This window comes from Phodopus roborovskii, unplaced genomic scaffold (genome assembly GCF_943737965.1).
Source record: "Phodopus roborovskii unplaced genomic scaffold, PHOROB, whole genome shotgun sequence".
Classification (NCBI taxonomy): Eukaryota; Metazoa; Chordata; class Mammalia; order Rodentia; family Cricetidae; genus Phodopus; species Phodopus roborovskii.
This window is the reverse complement of record NW_026126636.1, coordinates 15,176,073-15,197,788: the sequence shown is the minus strand read 5'-3', so window position 1 is coordinate 15,197,788 and position 21,716 is coordinate 15,176,073. Positions and strand designations below refer to the sequence as shown.

Below are 21,716 nucleotides of genomic sequence, written 5' to 3'. Positions count from 1 at the left end.
GCCACCATAGTAGCAAGGTTCTAGGACATCTACATACTACAGGTGGTGGTCCAGACATATGCATCGGCATTGCCTTTGATAGTGTCAGGAGCCAGAGATATCAACCTGGACCTTAGCTGTAGGAGAGCAGTGGACCCAGTCTTGGTTGTCGGCAGGATCCCCAGGTGACAGCAGGAACCAGTAGCATCAAAGACGCTGTATACTAATACAGTCATAGGGTGTGGCCTAGGGCCTGGACATCTGTATGGCTCTCAGTGGCATCATGGGTCACAGAAACACAGGCCACCCCAAATGCAATAGGACCAAAGATCCCGATGGTGCCTACCAGCAGTTCTGGCTCAGATGTCATCATGTCCCCAGGTTGTAGCCCAGGTCACTCAGATCAACATGACACCTGGGGAAGTGTGGCCTGCAGACACGAACATGACCACACAGGTCAACCCAGACTCCTGGCATCACCATTGCCTTCCATGGTATTAGGAGCCATGGACACAACAAAAATCATGATGGAGCAGGACCACAGACCCAGACATTGTCCTTGGACACCTACATGGCCACAGGATGTGGCCTAGACCCCAGGAATTCCTATGGGTTTTGGTGGCACCATGGGCCACAAACATCATAGACTCCAATTGTGATAGACATCATGGTCCCATCTATGGGAGGACCCAGACATGTTCTACAGCAGCATCTCTGACCTGGACAATACCATGACCCCTAGTGGATACACATGCCACCAACATGGCCTGGGAGACATTGTCATTGCCCTGTATCCTATCAGGATCCACAGCCATTGCCACAGATCCTTGCTCTGGTGGAGTCATAGACCCAGGCCTACGAGACACTATGGCCCCAGTGGCAGCATGGACCTTGGACACCAACATGGACACAGGATGCAGCCTAGACTATGGACATTTGTTTGGTCTTTTGGGCACCATGGAACATAGACTAAGACATTGCTCCAGGAAGCATCACAGGCTCAGAAGACACTCTGATCCTGGTAGGCAGTACTGGCAAGCTAGATTATCATGGCCTTGGAGGAAGCATGTTCCTCTGAAATCAAGAGAAACTCAGGTGTTTGACCAGACCCAAGTTATCCATACAACCTGGAATAGTTACTGAATCCATGCATATCAACATAGACCTTGCACCCAGGCATGGCCCCTGGCAGCAACCTAGACCCTAATGCCATCATGTTCCTCCAAAGAAGCTCAGGCCCCTCAGGTCAACATGGCTCCAGTGGCATTATGGCCCTTGGAAAACAGCATGGCCTAAACTGGTGGACCACACATCAGGCATTCACATAACCTTGGTTACAACATGGGCCATGGATATTAACATAGGCCCCTGGTGTTGTAGACTCAGACATGGCCATAGGCAGCATCTCAGAGCTGGATGCCATTCTGGTCCCAGATGGCAAGTAGTCCTTTCCTCACAGCTCTTACTTCTTCAGAAATGCCTCTTACCACAGCACACAAACCATCTCACTTCTCTCTCACATTTCACCATCCTTTACTTGCTCATCACATTGGCGCCATGAAGTCCCACGGTACCTCATGAGTGTCTTCGGCCCTCTTGAACCACAAGGCACCAGATGGCATCGGATGCTTCTGGCATGCTGGACCATGTGGTCCCATGCTGCCCTGTGGATGTCTTTCATCACCTGAGCATTTTGGCATAAGGCATCCTGTAAATGTACAGTCAGGCTAAATGGGGAGGTATCTTTCATCCACCTGAGCTGCACAGCATCTGGGGGCCTGTAGACGCTTCTAGTCAGCCCAAACAGTGAGGACCCGGCCTGCTCCATAGATGGCTTAAGTTCCCATGAGCCACAAAGTACCAGGTATGTATGTGGATGCTTCAGGCAGGCTAGAAACTTTGGGGATCAAGGTTACCCCATTGGTGTTTGTCACTCACCTGAGCCACCTGTCATTAGAAGGCATGCAGATGCTTTCTTTATGAGCTTGGACTTCAAGGACCCAGGCTCTGCCATGGGTGTCTTTTTGCCTGCCTGAGTCTCATAACACCAAAGGGCCTGTAGATCTGTAGATGCTTTAAGCAAGCTAGATTGTTTGAACCCTGGATGCACCATGGTTACTACACTTCACCCATAAGAACTATAGTCAGTTAAACATCATAGGGAAAAGCTTTTTTTTTCCCAGATGTATAACAACTGAAAAGTTTCCAACATTGCTTGTCATAGTGGCGCATACCCTTCTCAAAAGCTGGGAGATGAGACAGGCTGAATGATTGCATCTGGTCTACATAGTGAGTTTCGACACAACCAGAGTTTCGTAGTGGAATGTTGTCTCACCAAATAAAACAAGCAAGCATGCAAACAAAGAAATGAACACAAAACACCAAAAAATTAATTGACCACAAGCTTCTAAGGAATCCTGATATAAGTCACTGGTTCACCTGATACAATTGCGTGTATTCTTGTCTTTGTTCCTGTCACTTCCGAGGTGAGTAGGTATTGTACACATATCCCCAGGAAAAACTCACAAGCATCCCTAAAGCATCTCAAAGACAGTGTAGAAAACTGGCTATGAGTGTTTTCTTCCTGAAGGAGTAAGGGAGAACCAAGAAAAAACTCCAAGAGAAAAAGGCCAATTAGTTCTGAGCCCCTCCCCTAGAGAAGGTTTTAGCCCAGGAAGTCACTAGCTTTATGTTGTATTAAGCTGGTCTGCAGTACCTGGCAGCATTCAGAATATGTGTGTAGATGGTTACATTAGAGACATTCTGAAAGAGGATATCACAATCAGATTTGGGTTTGTAATTCCAGCACACAGGAAGCTGAGAGAAGAGGAGGCATCTGAGAAAGGCATAACATTCAAGACTTGCTGTGTCAAAAACAAAAACAAAAATAAGAGAACCACAAAGAGACAGAAACCATAAATTCTGTAACTCACCCCATCACAGCACTGAGGGATCGAGAGTCAGGTGCCTGGTTAGAGCATGTCTTGTTTCCCAGGGGCTTCCTCGTGACATTAAGGAAAAGTCAGCCTGTATAGAAAATATACTTTATGTGTATCCACTTGGCAAGGAGACAACTATCTGCAAAGTTGTAACATCTGGAAGGTGCTATGACTTCCTTTCTCACAGCACTGCTACATCTTGGTGAGTTGTAAAGATGGGGATGGAGAATTCTAGTCTAAGAGGAGGGAGTCAACATCACAGCCATGTATCGACCCATCAGGAAATCTTAGCAGCTCAGAAGTCATCTCAAAGTGGAGGGCCTGCTGGTATGTTAATGCAAACACTCACAGGTAACTGTTTTGGAGGACTGAGCCTGGGCCTGGGACCAGTCCTGGCAGGTGAGCATCTTTCCAGCTTTCCCAGATTAGACATCCTTGGCAGGGATCACAGGGCACACCTGAACAAAGCAGATCTTGAACAGTAGGTGTGGGGTGATTCTAGGGATCCCTGAATGGTCCTGGGCCTAACAGCTCGTGTATGAGGGGTGTTATGGAGAGACAGCTGTCAATTTTCTTGCAGGTGTTCTCTCTAAACTTACACTTAGAACAATGCCAAGAAATGTGAATCAGGTGACTACCTTTTGTGAGGCACCCTTAGGAAACCAAAGAATATATTCTCTACAAAGTGAGAAGCCTCCATTGTTGGATAATGACAACCACTTTAGAAACCAAGAAGAAGGTCAAGGTCTCTATTTCGTTGGTTCAATGGAACAGTGCATGCTGATTAGCTCTTAAGGCAAGAATCACTAGGTCATAAACAATGTATCACCACAGTTCTCCCTTTTCGGCTAATTCAAATAGGAGGTTATAAATAACATAAGAAAAACTATATGCAATAAGTACAATAAACACACAGTACCTATAGGCAATGACTATGTCAACAATGTCTACTCCGTTTGCATTTCATAAATTCAGAGAAAATAGTTCATTTTCTATTTGATCTTTGAGAGTTCAAAGTCTTGTACCTAGTTTACTTTCTACCATAACTTGCATTACCCTCCAAGAATATCTTTTGAGAACTCTCAACCTTATACTCTTTGCACCTCATTAGTGAGTTTCTTTTCGGAATCTCGGAAACAGGGAAAACTGTAACTATGAAAATCTAGCCTTCGACTCCCTCAGAGATCAAAGAAGAAAATAATATTAACTGACTAAGCAGAAAGTGCCAGCAAGTTAAGTTCCCCAAAAAAGTTAGCAATGCAAAAACACCTGGCTACCTGGACAGTCACCTAAGGTTCTTCTGCAACATTTGGGCATCTATCTTTGTCCTATAGACTAGCATATCTGATAGCCTTTTCTGTGAAGCATAATATTCTGAAGGACTACCCAGCATTGTCTTGGCAAGGTTTGTCAGTCACTGTCCTTTGTGTCCTCCTTGTCCTACGTGAGCATCATACTGTCAACAGTCAAGGCAAGGGCACTTTCTTGCCCAGTGGCTTACTTCATCCACAAGCAAAGTAAACTCTATATGAAGTTTTTTTCAAGCCCATCATCTTCTGAAGTAGATTTGTCCTGCGAGGAGCAGACAAGTCTCATCATCATAAAAAGAACCTATGTTATTAAAACATGTGAAATGCCATATTTTGTAGATCTCTGAAGTGTTAAAGATCACCTGTCTTTATAAAATATATCTTTGTTTGTCCTTGTAAACATATCCAATATGACTTCAAATTCAATGGTAAAAGATGACTATTAACTTGCATTTCCTGAATGTCCTATATAGTTCATGATTTTAACTTTCATGGACTGGAAATTTGTATTACAATTTTAAATGAACTATATAGGTACAATACCTTGAAGATTAGAAACATATGTACAGTATGCTTTAATAAAATTAATCTCAAATTTGTATCAAAACACAAAATTTGTATATAATATACAAAAGTAAAATCTAATGTAAGACATTTAAAACAAGTAGTTGCTTTTTCAAAGTAGATTCAATAATCTACACTTTTTATGCTATCATATCTGTAGCCTCATTTTTTTCTTTTCAAACAAGAACCTTGAATCTATTCTCCTTTGTTTAGTGAGTGCTGGGATTAAAGGTGACCAGACTTACAATCCCTTTTAAGGTTGCCACAATTAAAACACTTGACATTTCATTTTTCTTCAAACCTCTTGAATGTTCTCCCAAAGTCTTTTTGTGCGCCAGGGATACATCCTGGTTCCACTGTCAGAGGTCTTATACTGCCCAGGCCTTCTAACTGAGACCCATGTTCAAGGGGTGTGAGATGGCATAATACTGTTTTCCCAGCTATCAGTCTGGGGGGTCCATGAGTTTCCCCTTGTTCATGTCAGATTTCTCTGTGTGTTTCTGTAGCCTGGTCTTGACCCCTTTTCTTATCACTCTTCCCTCTCTGCAACAGGATTTTAGGAGCTCAGCTCAGTGTTTACCTGTAGGTGTCTGTTTTTGTTTCCATCAACTACTAGGTGAGGTCTCTACGATGGCATATAAATTAGTTATCAATCTCATTATCAGGGAAGGGCATATAAGGTAGCCTTTCCACTGTTGCTCAGATTGTTAGTTGGGGTCATCCTTGTAGGTCTCTGGACATTTCTCTAGAGTCAGTTTTTCTACAAACCTATAATGGCCCCCTTTTGTGGCACCTCTCTCTCTCTGTTTTCTGTTGTCTATTCCTCTCCTGACTCAATCTTCCTAGTCCCACATGCTTTCCTCCCCTCCCCTTCTCTTTCTCCTATCTCCCTCTCCACTCACTGACCCCCCCCTCCCAATATGCTCAGGAGATCTTGTTCCTTTCCCCTTCTGTGACGAAACTTGTATGAATCTCTTAAGTTCCTCCTTGTATCCTAGTTTCTCTGGCAGTGTGAATTATTGGCTGGTGATTTTTGCTCTATGTCTGAAATCCATATATGAGTGAGTGCATACCGTGTTCTCTTTTTGTGACTGGGTTACCTCATTTAGGATGGTTTCTTCAAGTTCTATCCATTTGCCTGCGAATTTCAAGATTCCGATGCTTTTAGTGCAACTTAATATACCATCTGAAGAGAAAGGAGGGAGAATGGATGGTGAAGAGGAGATGTTGGGACAGATTGGGAGGAAAGGAAAGAGATGAAACTGTGTTCAAGCTATGAAAATTAATTAGTTAATTTATTAAATAATAGAAATTAATGAAAAAGAAACCCTGCGAATTGTGACCCCAGGAATCATATTGGGTTTCACTTGTTAGCAAAGCCCAAGCCTGTCTTTGCTAACTATGCACCCTGGATGGGAGATGTCGTTCTGCAAATATGTCTCTCATACTGATTAATGAATAAAGCACTGTTGGCCAATAGGAAAGCAAGATAGACGGAACTAGGAGACAAGGAGGATTCGAGAAAGTAGTAGGGAGGAGTCAACATGGAGAGACTGGAGAGAACAGAGGTCTGGGCCATCTCTCTGCTAAGATGAGACCACGTGGAAATATTTAGATTAATAGAAATGGGTTAATACTTAAGACAGAGCTAGCCGATAAGAAAATAGTACCTGGCCAACAGCTTTATATCTAATACAGCGTCTCTGTGTGTTAATTGGGGCTGGCTCCATGTGGGTCCAGGCCGGTGGGACAAACTACTCCTTATACACCCTGAAGTCTTTTTTCCCCTGTGCTCATGCTTGGGATACCCACTTCACCAATATGGCTCTATTCCAAGGACTCCATTTATGTATGTTCTTATTGGGCTTTAATTTTTTTGTTTGTTTGTTTTTTTTGGATCTGGTGCATGAATACTGGGGAATTACAGGGAGCGACTGAAGTAAACCAAGAGAAATGGGCTAGATGATTGGAGCAGATATAAATAAACTCCTGGAAAGTCCCAGGCTCTCCCCTTACACCCTATTCAGTCAACTACTTGTATGGACCAGACAGGAGGAAGTTACTATTGCAGAAGTTTTAGCTTCTGCACTTCCTGCATGGTTCCCATGGTGCATTGGGTGGGGTACATGCCCTGTTTATGAAGTCTCATCCGGGGAAAGGTCTATTTTTCTCCTATTTTACACGTTGGATTCTGGCTCTCATAAACCCCCGAATTATTGATATGAAGCAACAAAATATTACTTCATAAAACAAACATTGCTACATATTAAAATATGGGTAGGCTTTGAAATACGCTGAGTGAAAGAGTGGAAAACACGCTGTCACATATTGGGTAAGAATGGCCCTATGACACATCTGCGATAGAGCGCTCCTCAGAAATAGAAAGGAGGATCTGAGCACAGTGTGTAATAGTAAATGTGCAACTGTACATGGTTCTCTTGAGGGTGGTAACAACGTTCCGACTAGATGTGGACAATTCCCTTAGGGTAGGAACTCCAAATGGGAGGAAACTTACATTTTCCTGATATCAACTCAATTGATTTAATATGTTTGCATCCATTTTTCCTTTTCTTTTCTTCTCATAACTCCTTTTCTTCATTTTCTTATATGCACATAGACTACCTACTGATGATTTTGTGTATTGATTTGTTTTCTATTATTTTTCTGAAAGTGGTTTTGAGATCCAATTTTTAATTTTTTTGGTGGGTTCTTTATGAGCATTTATGTATAGCATCATATTATATGAAAATAGGGACACATTGACCCTTGCTTTTGTACTCTAGATTTTTCCCTCATTTATTGTGTTAGATAAAATTCTTAGAACTACAATGAATAAGAGTAGAAAGAGAGGACATCATTTTCTAATAAGAGTTTTAGAGTGTATGCTCTCAATTTTTCCTAGTTTAGTACAATATTGCTAAAAGATACAAACAGGAAGAAAAAAACAAATTATTCTATTTGCTAGTGATATGCTATTATACATAAAGTACCTCAAAAAACAAACACTCCTCCATTTCTGGTGGAAGCACAAACTTGTACAGCCAATTTGGAAATCAGTATGGTGATTTCTCAGAAAATTAGGAATCAATCTACCTCAAGACCTATAGTGGTTCCTCAGGAAAATGGGAATCAGTCTACCACAGGACCCGGCAATCCCCCTCTTAGGCATATGCCCAAATGATCCACATCCATGCAACAATGATATGTGCTCAACTATGTTCATAGTAGCATTATTTGTAATAGCAAGAACCTAGAAGCAACCTAGATGCCCCTCAACTGAAGAATGGATAAAGAAAGTGTGGCATATCTACACCATGGAATACTACTCTGTGGGGAAAAAAAATGGAATCTTGAAATTCGCAGGCAAGTGGATGGAACTTGAAGAAACCATCCTGAATGAGGTAACCCAGTCACAAAAAGAGGAACATGGTATGTACTCACTCATATATGGATTTTAGACATAGAGCAAAGGATCACCAGCCTATAATTCACACCGTCAGAGGAACTAGGATACAAGGTATGGTCTAAGAGATACAAATAAAGTCCCTCACAGAAGGGGGAAGGGACAAGTTCTCCAGAGCACAGGGGAAGTGGGGGGGGGCAGTGAGTGGAGAGGGAACTAGGAGAAAGAGAAGGGGAGGAGAGGAAAGCACGTGGGACTAGGAAGATTGAGTCTGGGGAGGAATAGAAGACAGAAAAGAAAAAGAGAGAACATAAAAGAGGGAGCCATTATAGGATTGAAGAGAAAATTGAACCTAAAGAAATGTCCAGATACCTATAAGACTGACCCCAACTAACAATTTGAGCAACAGTGGAAAGGCTACCATAAATGCCCTTCCTTGATAATGAGATCAACAACTAATTTATCCACCATCATGGAACCCTCATCTAGTACCTGGTGGAAACAGAAGCAGACACTCTCAACTAAACACTGAGCCGAACTAGAATCCAGATGCAGAGAGGGAGGACATGATCACGCTGCAAAACCACATAGAGACAGCTGACCTGAACAAGGAGGAGCTAATGGGCCCCCAGACTGATAGCTGGGAATCCAGCATGGGACTGACTAGACCCCCTGAACGTGGGTCTCAGCTAGGACTGAGCAGTCTAAGGGACCTCTGACAGTGGCACCAGGATGTATTCTTGGTGCACAAAAGGACATTGTGGACACATCTCCCATGGAGGGATACTGCCTTAACCTAGAGACAGGAGAGAAGCCCTAGTCCCTACCTCAAATGGCTTGACAGATTTAGATGACCCCACCTGGATGGCATTGCCCTACATGTGGAGTGGGGGTGGGTGGAAGGGGAGGGTGGTCAGGGTGCATGTGAGGGGGAAAGAGAGGGAAAGAGAGAGGGAGAGAGAAAGGGAGGGAGGGAAGGAGGAAAGGAGGGAGAGGGAACTGGGATCGATATGTAAAAATAAACAAATAAAATAAGAAAGTGGGAAAAAAAGACCTAGCAATACTATTCTGGGGCATATTCTCAAAGGATACATACTTCTACCACAAGGATATTTGTAATAGCCAGAGCCAGGTAGCAACATAAATGCCCCTCAATGAAGGATAAAGAATATGTGGTACATTTACACAATGGAGTACTACTCAGTAATAAAAAACAATGACATCTTGAAATTTGCAGACAAATGGATGAAACTAGATAAAGCCATCATGAGTTAGGAAACCCAGATCCAGAAAAATAAACATGTATGTACCCACTCATGAGCAGATATTAGCTATAAAGCCAAGAATAACCAGCCTGTAGTCTATGATCCAAGAGAAGCTAGGTAACAAGGAGAACCCTAAGAGAAAATCGAGAAGATCCCCTGAGAAAAGGGAGTGTGTGGGAGAAGGGAGGGCAGGAAGGGAGAGGGGGGGAAGAAGGGGAGGGAACTGGATGGAGTACATGGGGGAAGGACAGAGAGGTAGAGCAATGATATATTGATTGAGGGAGTCATTGTGTGGCTAGTGTAAAACCTGATACTACGCAAATTCTCTGCTAGAACCCTAAGCATCAGTGGAGAGGCCTTCCCTTGTAATCAGATTGATGACTGCTTGTCGTATCTTATAAATTTCATCCAGTAACTGATGGGAGCAGATGCAGGGATCCAGAGTTAAGCACTGGGCCAAGCTCATAGAACGCATTTGAAGAGAGGGAGGAGAGGCAATGTGAGAAAAGGGGTCAAGGCCAGTTTAGGGATACCCACAAAGACTTCGGACCTGAGCTAGTTGGAGCTGACTGACCTTTGACTGACAGGTAGGGAAACACTCATGGGACCAAACTAGGCCCTCTGAGTGTGTGTGACAGTAGTGTGGCTTGTGCAGTCTGTGGGACCCCTAGTGTTTGAACTGGCTTTGGGGAGTCCATTCTCTTTGGACGCATACCCTGCTCAGCCTAGATATGGGGGGAGGGCCTCGATCCTGCCTCAAAGTAATGTGCCAGAGGTCATTGACTCCCCATGGGAAGCCTTGCCCTCTCTGAAGAGGGTATGGTGAGTGGGATGGGAAGAGGAAGGGGTCAGCAGGAGGACTGGAGGGAGCGGGAACTGGGATTGGTATGTAAAATGAGAAAAGGTTGTTTTGAAAATAAAAACTGATTTAAAAAGGATCCCAAAATCTCTAACAGAAAACTATTAGAAATGATCAACAGTCTCATTTCAGTGGTAGTATACAAAATTTACAACAACCAATGCCCATTCTAAGTATCTGTAACACACAATCAAAGAAATTACAGAAACAACCCTATTTATGATAGTCTGAAAAAAATAACACAATGTACAGGAATAAATCTAATGAAATAGTTGAAAGAGCTAAATAATGAAAATTTCGAAACTTTGAAGAAAACCGTTTTGGAGGATACTTGCATATGGAAAGACCTTCATTGCGCATGGATGGAGGAATTAATTTTGTGAAAATACACCGTCCTGCCAAAAGTAATCTGCAGATTCAATCCAAGCCCAACCAACATACCAGGACCTTTATTCAAAGAAATAGAAAAGAAGTCTCTCAATTATATAGAAGCACAAAGGAAGATGTAGGATAACCAACGCAATCCTAAATAAAATGAATGGGGTAGGAGGTCTCATCACACTTGATTTCAAGTTATATTACTGAGCCATAGTAACTAAAACATCACAGTACTATCACAGGTAGCATATAGATAAAGAGTAGAATAGAATGGAATAGAATAGTAGATTCTGATATGTCTATCCAAAAACAGTTACCTGATAATTGACAAAGATATAAAAAATGAACACCGGGGAAAGACAAATCTTCAGCAGTTGATAACAGTAAACACAGATTTCTTTTTTTTTTTTAAGCACCAAAACATGTGTTTATTGTTCCCAGATCACACTGTAACGTGTACACTATCATTTTGACCTACATTTTTTTTATTGCAATATGAACTTCTAGATGATTACTAACATTTGCAAAGTACAGCTCACTGTTCTACACGGAGATGGTTTAAAACAAGCATTCATACATTCAACCAAATTTTCCAGCAAAAGCGTATAGAATAGAATAAACATTCTGCTCCTTTTAATTATGCACAAAACCCAGAAAGATCCTCTAGGAATGAATGGATGCTATATCTCACTTTGAATCTCTTTCAAAACAATCAAAAGTATCATAACCTAAAACCCCTATTCTCCTAATTAGAATACTTGTTTTATATGTTGGCCTGGAACAGTGGAACTAGGATGTATCCCTGGTGCACAAAAGGACTTTGGGAGCACATTCCCCAGGGAGGGATACTCCCTTAGCCTAGAGACAGGAGGGAGGGCCTAGGCCCTACTCCAAATGATTTGACAGATTTTGTTGACCCCTCCTGGAAGGCACCATCCTCCCTGTGGAGTCGGGGCAGTGGGGGGGGGGGGGATGGTTGGGTGGTAAGTGGCATGGAAGAGGGAACTGGCATCGTTATGTAAAATAAGAAAATAAATAAATAAAATGAAATACATGCTAATGTAAAAATTTGCAACTAATAGTTTATTTTTATTTTAAATGTAGACTCAGTAGTCTACCCTTTTATCCTCTAATTCCTATATACCCCTCTTTTTTCCTTTCAGAAAGAGATCCTTGAGTGCAAGCTCCCTAATTTTGTTTCTTTCCTTAACATGACCACTAACAATTTGCAACCAACCCCCTGAACGATGACAAATATCCATAACCCAACAAATGACCAAAACCCACCCACCTCTTGGGAATATGGGCATTATGTTCTTCTTGTCAGGGCATGATGACATTTTTAGGAGACCCTGACATATGTAAGATAAGTCAAGTCCTGGGAGAACCAGCTGTTGTCTAGTCTTACTGTGATGGGATAAAAACGTAGAGCTGACAGGGAGTCTGGCTGGAGTAGCCCGTGAAGCTTAATCCTCTCAGCTAACAGCTTCGCAGTTGTTCTGGGTGCAGAGTTTTGAAGAAAAGGGCAACACAGGCAGGCAGTCTGAAAGGCTGCATCACCTGGGGTACTTGTCCTTCTCAGCAGCTTTTGTTTTTGTTTTGAAAACACACAAACTTTAAACCCATAATGCAGCTGCATGCATGGTGCTGGCTGGCTCAAGCCAGCAGGCAATGGCCACCTGAGGGATGGAAGGAATAGGTAGCCATGTATGGCTCACAGTTTGGAACAATTTTAAAGCTTTCTCGGGTCCTATGTGGAAATAATTGCCCCCACATTTTGGATTCTTAGTGTAAGGAGTCTTTCTCTGTCCTGCTAGCCGGTTCCCAAATAATGAGACAGAGAATTTGTATTAATTGTGAAACCTTAACTTGTTTCTAATTGGTATGTATAGCTTAAATTAACCCATTTTTTTTATTGATCTACATCATGTAATGTGGCTCAGTTACCTACTGTTTTTTCATTCTGTACCTCTGACTTGTTCTGAGTCTCCTGGCATCTCTCTGGCATTATCTGCATGTCTAGCTTCCTTATTCTCTTCTTCTCTCTCCCTGGAAATTCTACCTATCTCTTCCACCTAGCTATCATGGAAATACCTCTCTTTTATCTTACATCTGCAGTTTCCTCTCTGTTTGGGTTCTGGCTGGTGACTCTACCTCTCTTCATTCCAGAGTTCTCACTCTGAGCACCTATACTTTCTGCACAGGTATTGGTCATTCCGCTTGATCTTACACTGATCACAGCAAAACACCTTCACACAGCATACAAATATCCTGCAACAAAACTGTAATTGTGTGTGAGACAATAAGCCTGCAAATAAAAGTATGAAGCAATCTACTTTAGTGTCACTGTGGGAACCAGACAGTAAGATGAATTATCATAGTACCCATCTGCAGATAGAGCAAGAGCACACATAGCTACCAACACTGTCTTGGAGCCCTGACCCTACCTCACCCACCATGAAGGAGGAAGTCTGACTGCAATGATCCTTCACAAGGGTAGGTCCAAGGGCTGAATAGTTTTAGCCTCCTTTCTTGAACAAAGAACCTTTTGCATTTTGGGAAGTTTAGTTTTCAGTTCTGTTTTGATAACCTTTACAGTTTACAATAATTTATTAACCACCTGTAAAACATGAGAGCACAGAGGGACTCTTTAACCACAAAATTTACATGACAAAACCCTCTTGTATCCAAACCACATTGTAAAATAGTCTTGTCAGTTAAGCAATGCTTGAATGTCCAAATCTCAAGCACTCCTGAACCCATGAGTATTGTGAAAATGATGATGCTAATATTGGGCAATCATCATGATGCTGAGGCTCATAGTCTGAGTGCTAACAACATTTGAGTTGGAATGAACATTTGTGGATGAACTGGCATTAAATGAAAATCAGCTTTCACAAAACCAGGATTCTGAACAGTGAAATGGGAACACAAAAGAAATAAGAATTTTCAGAGGTTTATTCCTGTGAAAATCATGTATGTTGGTAATTATTTAACTGAATAGAATGTAATCAAGAGCCATGAGAATACTGAATTTCCTTTGTTTTCCTGAAAGTCTCTTCTGTGTTCATTCAGAAGAACTGAAGGATCAGTTGCTTAGTATGTCCCTTCTTGTCTGTTTCCTGCCAGCAACATCAACCTCTGCCTTCCTTATTGTGAATCCCTACTCTACAGGCTTGGCATGACTCTTGTCCTATTGAAGTCCCTGTAGGTGGAGGTGGCCTCCAGAAGAGGGTTTAACCAGTATTCTTTCATGGTTTAGAGGTCCCCAAAGCTACTCTTCTACCATTTTTTACAAAGGTCAGTGAAATTATCCAGGTATATAACCATGAAAACTTTACAATATGGCTTGGAATTGTTGAGCACAGTATCTCAAACTTTGGGAGGTAGTACTGGTTGGTGGATCTTTCCTGGTCTATGTAGTGAGTCCCAGGACATCCAGAGCTACACAGTAAAACACTATCTCAACAAACAAACACAGAAAAAAAAACAAACTAAAAAAAAAAACCCAAAACAAAATAAATTGAGCACATGCTTCTAGGTTCTTTGGTTCAACATATACATTTGTGTAGAACCTTTTGTGTTTGTTTCTGTTACTGGTGCCACTGGGAAGAGTACGTATGAATTCCCAGGGAAAGTTCACAATATATCCCCTGAAAATAAATTCTCCTGCAGGGGAAGGTAGAAAACTTGCCATGTTGTGGTCTGGTTGACAGAGTGAAGGAGAACCAAGATGAAATAATGAGAGAAATGGACACCTCCTCAGCTGAAGGTGCCGGCTCAGGAAGATACCACGTTTATTTTGTATTAAGTCCTGGTCCGTAGCGATTGACAGTAGGATTCAGCTAGATGTAGAGGCTAACAGTGAAAATGCAAGAAGGGACCACTGTTAAATTTGGGGTTACGACCTCAGAATAAGAAAGCTGAAGGGGAAGGGGGAGGAGACTGAAACCTGCATGAGGCTCTGTCTCAGAAACACATAAGGAAAAATTAAGAAACACAAAGACACAGAAGCCTCAATGTGCAGCTCAGCCCATCACAATACTGGGGAAAGAAGATTCAGGTGCCTAAGAAGAGCAGTTCCTCTTTCTCACGGGCTTCTATACTACACCCTCAAGACACAAAGGGGAAGCCACCCTGGACGGACAGAAGAGATACTTTGTGTCCATCCATTTGTCAAGGAGAACAACTGTCTGTAAACTTGTAGCAAATGGAAGACACCACCACAGCCTCTCTCACATCCTTGCTGTTTCTTGGTGAGATGTCAAAATGGGAGGAGGGAATTCTAGTTGAAGAGGGAGACCACCTCACAGCCATGCCTATTAACGCAGCAGCTCGAAAGTCTGGAATTAGAGGGCCTGCCCATGTTTCAGTGCAAACACTCACAGGTATCTCTCTTGCAGGACTGAGTCTGGGCCTCAGGAACCCAGTGCTGGCAGGTGAGTGTCTTCCCAGCTGCCCCAGATTGGACATCGTTGATGGGCATCACGTGTAACTCATGAACAGAGCAGACGGAGAACAGCAGGTGTTGGTGATGTTGTGAATGACGGAATAGTCCTGAGTCTGAAAGTGTGCGTATGAGGGAGCTTATGGGGACACAGCTGTCAATTTCCTTGCAGGGGACTTCTTTAAACCTATGCTCAGTGTAGTGCCGAGAAGCGTGGTAACCACTGGGGACCAGGTGATATTCTTCTGTGAAGGGCCCTTAGAGGCCAAGGAATACATGCTCTATAAAGAAGGAAGGCCAGATTACCTGATAACCCTTCTAGAAACTGGGAACAAGGCCAAGTTCCAAATCTCATCTGTTCAATGGAAGGATGCAGGCAGATATTGGTGCAACTATAAAGTCACCGATGGCAGATCAGTAGACAGTGACTTCCTGGAGCTGGTGGTGACAGGTGAGAGGACCCTTCCCCAATCCTACATTCTGCCTTGAGGACAGAATATTCTCATCCAGGTCACCCTTTCTCAAATCCTGTGAGATGGGAACAATCCTTCCCAAATGAGGTCACGTAACAGGCTTCCTCTTCTATCCTAGGAGTTTACTCCGGCAAATTGAAACTGTCAGTCCTTTCCAGCCCTGTGATATACCCAAGAGCCAATGTGTCCCTTGAATGTGTGTCACAACAGGCATATAGCTGGTTCATTATAACGAAGGAAGATGAGAAGTTCTCCAGACCTATGACCTCACAGGGTATATATCCTGATCTGTTTGGTGCCCAGTTCACAGTGGGACCTATAACTCCCAACCAGACGTGGAGGTTCATGTGCTATGGCTTTTATTGGAGCAGCTCCCAGCTGTGGTCAGTGCCCAGTAACCACCTAGAGCTCCTGGTCTCAGGTAAGGAAGTGCTTGACCTTCATTTTAGCATAGTTGTAGCTGGCACAGGATCCCAGCAAAGGACCTGATGTGCTGTGGGAAATAGTCAGGGCTATTGAACTTAATGTCATAGAATGTGTGATGCAGCTTGACTTGAGGTGGAAAAACCAGGGGTGATGTTAAAATTGGAATCCAAGATCAAAGGAAAATTGTGGCCATTATGTGTCCTGCTATTGCAAATCAGCTCGTGTGTCCCTGCAATGGTGACCTTCTCTGTGTAATTCTCCTAACTGATTCACCTCCTTCCTTTCTACTTATTTGCCAGGAACTTTCATAATTCTCCTAACTGATTCTCTGTGTAATTCTCCTAACTGATTCACTTCCTTCCTTTCTACTTATTTGCCAGGAACTTTCATAACCCCATAATCCCCATGATATGGGCTGAGCCAAGCTCTATGATCACATCAGAGAGTCCTGTTGCCATATGGTGTGAAGAGACCCGAGAAACCCAAATGTGTGTGCTAGACAAAGAGGGAAACCTAGAAGCCTGGGACAGGTAGAATCACAATGAAGCAAAATTCACTATCCCTTCTGTGAAGACACTGCAGGCAGGGTCATATCACTGTTACTCTTACAATTCTGCTGGTTGGTCAAAATGCAGGGATAACCTTGAGCTGGTGGAGTCGATGCTCAAGAGTCATAGGGATGTGACTGTTAATAAAAGTCTGCTCTGAACATATCCCCAGTCATTAGTCAGTCAGCTCTGTGGGGGGGGGCAATTCAGACTGTGTGAATCCATTTAATAGTCCATATGTAGCTCTCTTAGGTGTCTAAAACAAACCCACCCTGTTTGTACTGCAAAACCCTGTTGTAGTTTTAGGAGGATCTATGACCCTCTCATGCATCTCAAATCAGAGATAAAGCAGTTCTCCAGCTCTATGGGCTCATAGTATGTATATACTGGGATGTCTCCAGCTAGGTTCCAAGTGGTTTCATCACATTCAGTGAGAGACAAGAGTTTCAGATACTATGGCTATTACTCAAACAATCCTCGAGTGCTGTTAGAAGGGAGTAACATCCTCGAGCTTCTAGTCTCAGGTGAGGAAGCTTCAGCCTCTCTACTGAATGACACTGAGCCTGAAACAGCTTTCTCCAGGAGACCCTGATTTGTGATGAGCACAGGGAAGCACAGAACCATTATCCCACTGATACAGATGCAAATTGTGGGAGGTAAGAAACCAATGAGGGGTGTTGTCTGAATGGAACTTGGAGGGTCTGAAGAGAGATGGACCTTCAGCTAGCTCTGTGTGTCCTTCTGTTATTCAAGACTGAGTTTCAACTGTTTAAAGACCCACATCCTTGTCACTTAGCTCTTTTCAGGTACCCTCTGGAAACCCACCATGCTCTCTGATCATGTCAGGGAAGCCTGTGACAATCTCATGTGAGGGAACTATGGGAACTCAAATATTTTTCCTATAGAAAGAAGAAGCTCAGCACCCTAAGACTAACTGCACCAGTGCCTAATTGTAAAACCAAGTTTATCATCCCATCCATGGGAGTGTATAATGCAAGCCAATATCACTGTTACTGTTATAACTCTGCTGGGTGGCCTGGGCAAAGTGATCCCCTATAGCTGGTAGTGACAGGTGATAGGAGAATATGGGTCACAGTGCTTGCCTTTTCCTGTGGATGAATCCTGAGAGCTGGCAGAAAAATGGCCCACGTGAAATAATAAGGAACTGTTTTGATTTACATTTCTCTGATGGCTTAGGATGTTGAGCAATTTCTTAAGTGCCTTTCTGCTACTCAAGATTCCTATGTTGCAAAGTCTCTACTTAGTTCAGTACTCCACTTTTAAATTGGATTATTTAATGTTTTGGTGACTGGCTTCTCAAGTTCTTTGTTTAATTTGGAGATTAGCCCTCTGTCAGACATGGTGTTGGTGAAGATCTCTCATTCTGTGGGCTGCCATATTGTCTTGTCCACTGTGTCCTTTACCTTCCAGAAGCTTCTCAGTTTCAGGAGAACACATTTATTGATTGTCAGTCTCAGTGACTGCAACTGATGTCATGTTCAGGAAGTGCTTTCCTCTGCCGATTCATTCAAGGGCACTTCCTACTTTCTCTTAGAGGGTCAGTGTGGCTGAATTATTTTGAGATCTTTGTGCATGAAGATAGATATGGATATATTGGCAACCTTATTCATGTCAGCATCCAGTTATGTTGGTGCCATTTGTTGAAAATGTTTTCTTTTTTTCCATTGTGTAAGTTTAGTTTCTTTGTCAAAAAATCAGATGTTCATAGGTGTGTGGATTAATATCAGGGCTTTCAATTCTATTCCATTTGTGTACCTGTCTGTTTTTGTTTTAATACCAAGCTGTTTTCAGTATTGTAGCTCTCTAGTAAAGCTTGAAGTCAGGGATGTTGATGCTTCCAGAAGTTCCTTTATTGTACATGGGTGTTTTTGCTCACAATATCCACAAACAACATAAAGTATCTTGGGGTAACTCTAACAAAATCAGTGAAAGGCCTGTATGACAAGAACTTTTAAGCCTTTAAAGAAAGAAATTAAAGAAGATATCAGAAAATGATAAGATCTCCCATGCTTTTGGATAGGTAGGATCAACAGCAATACTGACAATCTTACCAAAAGCAAACTACAAATTCAATGCACTCCTCATCAAAATCCCAGCAAAATTCTTCACAGACTCTGAAAGAATAATTCCCAACTTTATATGGAGAAATAAAAAACCCAGAATAGCAAAAGCAAGTCTTCCATGTCATTTCTTGAGCACAAATATATTGTGTACTCTATATTTTACTGCAGGAAACACATCTCCCAAATATTTCAAACCATAGCCAAAATGCTGGAGGCAAAGTATCATTTAACAGCCTGCATCCTGTAAACCTACTCTGTCAGCCTTTCCAAGTCCTGTTGTGACCTCTGGTGTGACCTTCACTGTGTCTCATCCTAAGGATATGATTGTTTAATTACAATTGGGGAAGATCAGAATTTCTTCAGGTCCCTCAAGGCTCAATATACACACAGTGGACAATCCCAAGCTTTGTTTCCTGAGTTCCCTATATCATTCAGAAACAGTAGGCATTTTAGACATTATGAACATTCAAAGAGTAGCTGACATGTCTGGACAGAGAATAGTGACCCTGTGGAGATATATTTCTCAGATGATGAAGTCTCATTCACTCATCTGTGTTTTGACATGATAATGTTTTATCATTATCTCTGCTGCCCCCAAGGATGATGGTTCACATCATGATGGCTGATGGGAACTCTGTGATTCAGAATATGAGTAACAAAGACACTGCCAGAACAAGATAGTAAGGTTATTTGCCTTAGACTTTCTGTTGTTGAAATTACTGCCAAAAAGCATGTTGTAGAGGAAAGCAGTAATTTGACTTACACTTTAACAACACTGTTAATCCTAAAAAAGAAAGATGGGAACTCAAAGATGAACTTAGAGGCAAGAGTTGATACAGAAGATCTGGATGTGTGCTGCTTACTGGCTTATCTTCCTGGCTTGCTCAGCCCCCTTTCATACAGGACTCAGAACCACCATCCCAGGGATGGTAACATGCACAACAAGCCAGGCTCTCCCTTCACCCCATGGAGTCTGAGGACAGAGGTGTAAGCTAGAACTCTGTTGCCGGATTGGATCATGGATTCCATCTAAATATGAGATATATGGAGTCTCTCCCGAGAGGGTAACATGTAAAAGCCCCTCTCCTTTGTGATTTGCAATTTCTACAGGGTATTAATTAGAGAGCCCTGGCCTAGATGTTAAGTTCCTTTTAGTTCTGATCTTATGTGTGGTTTTTCTCATGCATAGAATGTTTCTAGAAGCCACTTCTATAATTGCCTGGGTCTTTCTGACACTGTAATGGTAACACTGTGTAGGGGTATGCAGCAGGGCCACGACAAGGCATTCAGGCTCCTTCCTTAGAGTTCATGCAGTTTACCTCCAGAGTAGGCAGTCAAGGCTGAAGGCTGGACTTCTTGGGTTAAAGTTCTGCAATGTCCCTTCCTGCTGAATGGCCAGCAGGTAAAATGCCTAGCAGTGATGAGAGTCAGTCTCACATTGCATGCCTTTGAGGGTAAGAGGTAGTGAATACAAAGACTCGATATGGGCCTCACACACAATTCCTCATTCATGAATTAGCTTCCAGGTTACCATGCTTCAGACTCAGGAAACATAGTATGGCTTCCTTATATTATAATTGGAAGTGGGAGGTGATTTTTTTCACCAATCTTTAGTTCTCAATGCTGATGTGGATTTAATCCTCAAGTATCTTAGCCCAAGTATGAACTCAAACATGTTGATGAGTTTAAGAATCCAGTAGGATGATCAAAAGGAATCAAGGTATAACAAGAAAAGGGCTTATACTGTACACTACCAAGTTATGTGATTAGTCTAATAGGCAAATATAGGAAGTGAAATTTGTCAGGAAACATGAATGTGGACCTCAGTGTAGACACTATGCTCTCATGTAAATTTCATTAATTGTGCACCTGTTCTTAGGATCTGCCGAGAACACCATTGCATCACAAATCATGTCCAAACAAGAAGCAGGTGAGTAAGAAGCATTCTCAGTAATAGAGCGGCTCTTGTGATTTTGTTCTTCCCTGCACTCTTTATCCACAGCCTCAGCCCCAGAGACCCAGAATGATTACACAGTGGAGAATACCATCAGGATGGGCATGGCCGGCTTGGTACTTGTGGCCCTTGGAATACTGGTGTTTGAGTCCTGTCACGGATGTAGACAAGTTCAACAAGGAAATGGAAAGGGAATGGGAGATACACCAATGCAGCCTATGCAGTGTCATTCATTGCCTGGACAATAAATATGAGGACTCTGAGTGGTTTCATAGAAAAAGGTAGTACTCATCTTGGAGAACTACTGTAGAAAGCATGCTAGGAATACATATAAATTGAGTGCAAGGGAAATATCTGTCTGCTGGAGTGGAGAACTCTTTCCAATGCAATTGAAGTTATTCCATTACACCTTGCTGTGGACATTTGCTGAGTAACTCTTTATTTCTCCCCGCCTAATGATGTGGGAGGACATCATGTACCATCAACCAGGGTTGGGCCCTCATCTTTGTACATATTCTGCTCTGATTTATTTTCATGTAACCTTTCCTATTATTTTAAATTACTATGTTCCAACCTACATTATGAATTTCCATTTCTGTTCTACTGAGAACAAGCTACTTGGCTCAATTACAATAAATATCAGCTGAAACAAGAATCCAGAACTTAAATAAGTAACTTAATTCACATGATGCTCTAAACCTCTTCTCGGAAGTCAAGGAACCTGCAGTTTTCACAATATGTCAATTGTGTGATTTATCTTAATACAGCAAAGATTGCCACTGAAAAACCAATGTTAAGAGAAATTCACTAGTTGAGCACTTTTGAAACAGCTTTGACATCATTACTTTAAAAAGCAAACTCGTGATGTGAAGTATTTCCTAATTACTGTCTACATTCCCTTTATCATCATTTCAAAAGTACCTATATATGATGGGTAGATCTGGGACTGGAGGGTAGATGGTGTGTGTGTGCAAATGACATGATATGCCTGTGGAAGTCACAGTAGTCAAATCTCTCATTCCACTGTATGTGATCCCTGAATCAATTCTAGGTCGCCAGGCTTAGCAGTAACATCTTTTATCCACAA

At 42.3% G+C, this 21,716-nt stretch overlaps 1 protein-coding gene across 1 annotated transcript; it reads left to right on the top strand.

Annotated features, from left to right (window-relative positions):
• The first annotated feature begins 14,768 nt into the window (after nt 1-14,768).
• Nucleotides 14,769-21,309, top strand: LOC127238413 (leukocyte immunoglobulin-like receptor subfamily A member 5). The gene is made up of 5 exons (XM_051207021.1): nt 14,769-14,953; nt 15,101-15,136; nt 15,317-15,595; nt 15,736-16,038; nt 20,678-21,309. The coding sequence occupies exons 1-5, from the start codon at nt 14,908-14,910 to the stop codon at nt 20,875-20,877; spliced, it is 864 nt and encodes a 287-aa protein (XP_051062978.1). The 5' UTR covers nt 14,769-14,907; the 3' UTR covers nt 20,878-21,309.
• Nucleotides 21,310-21,716: the final 407 nt, after the last annotated feature.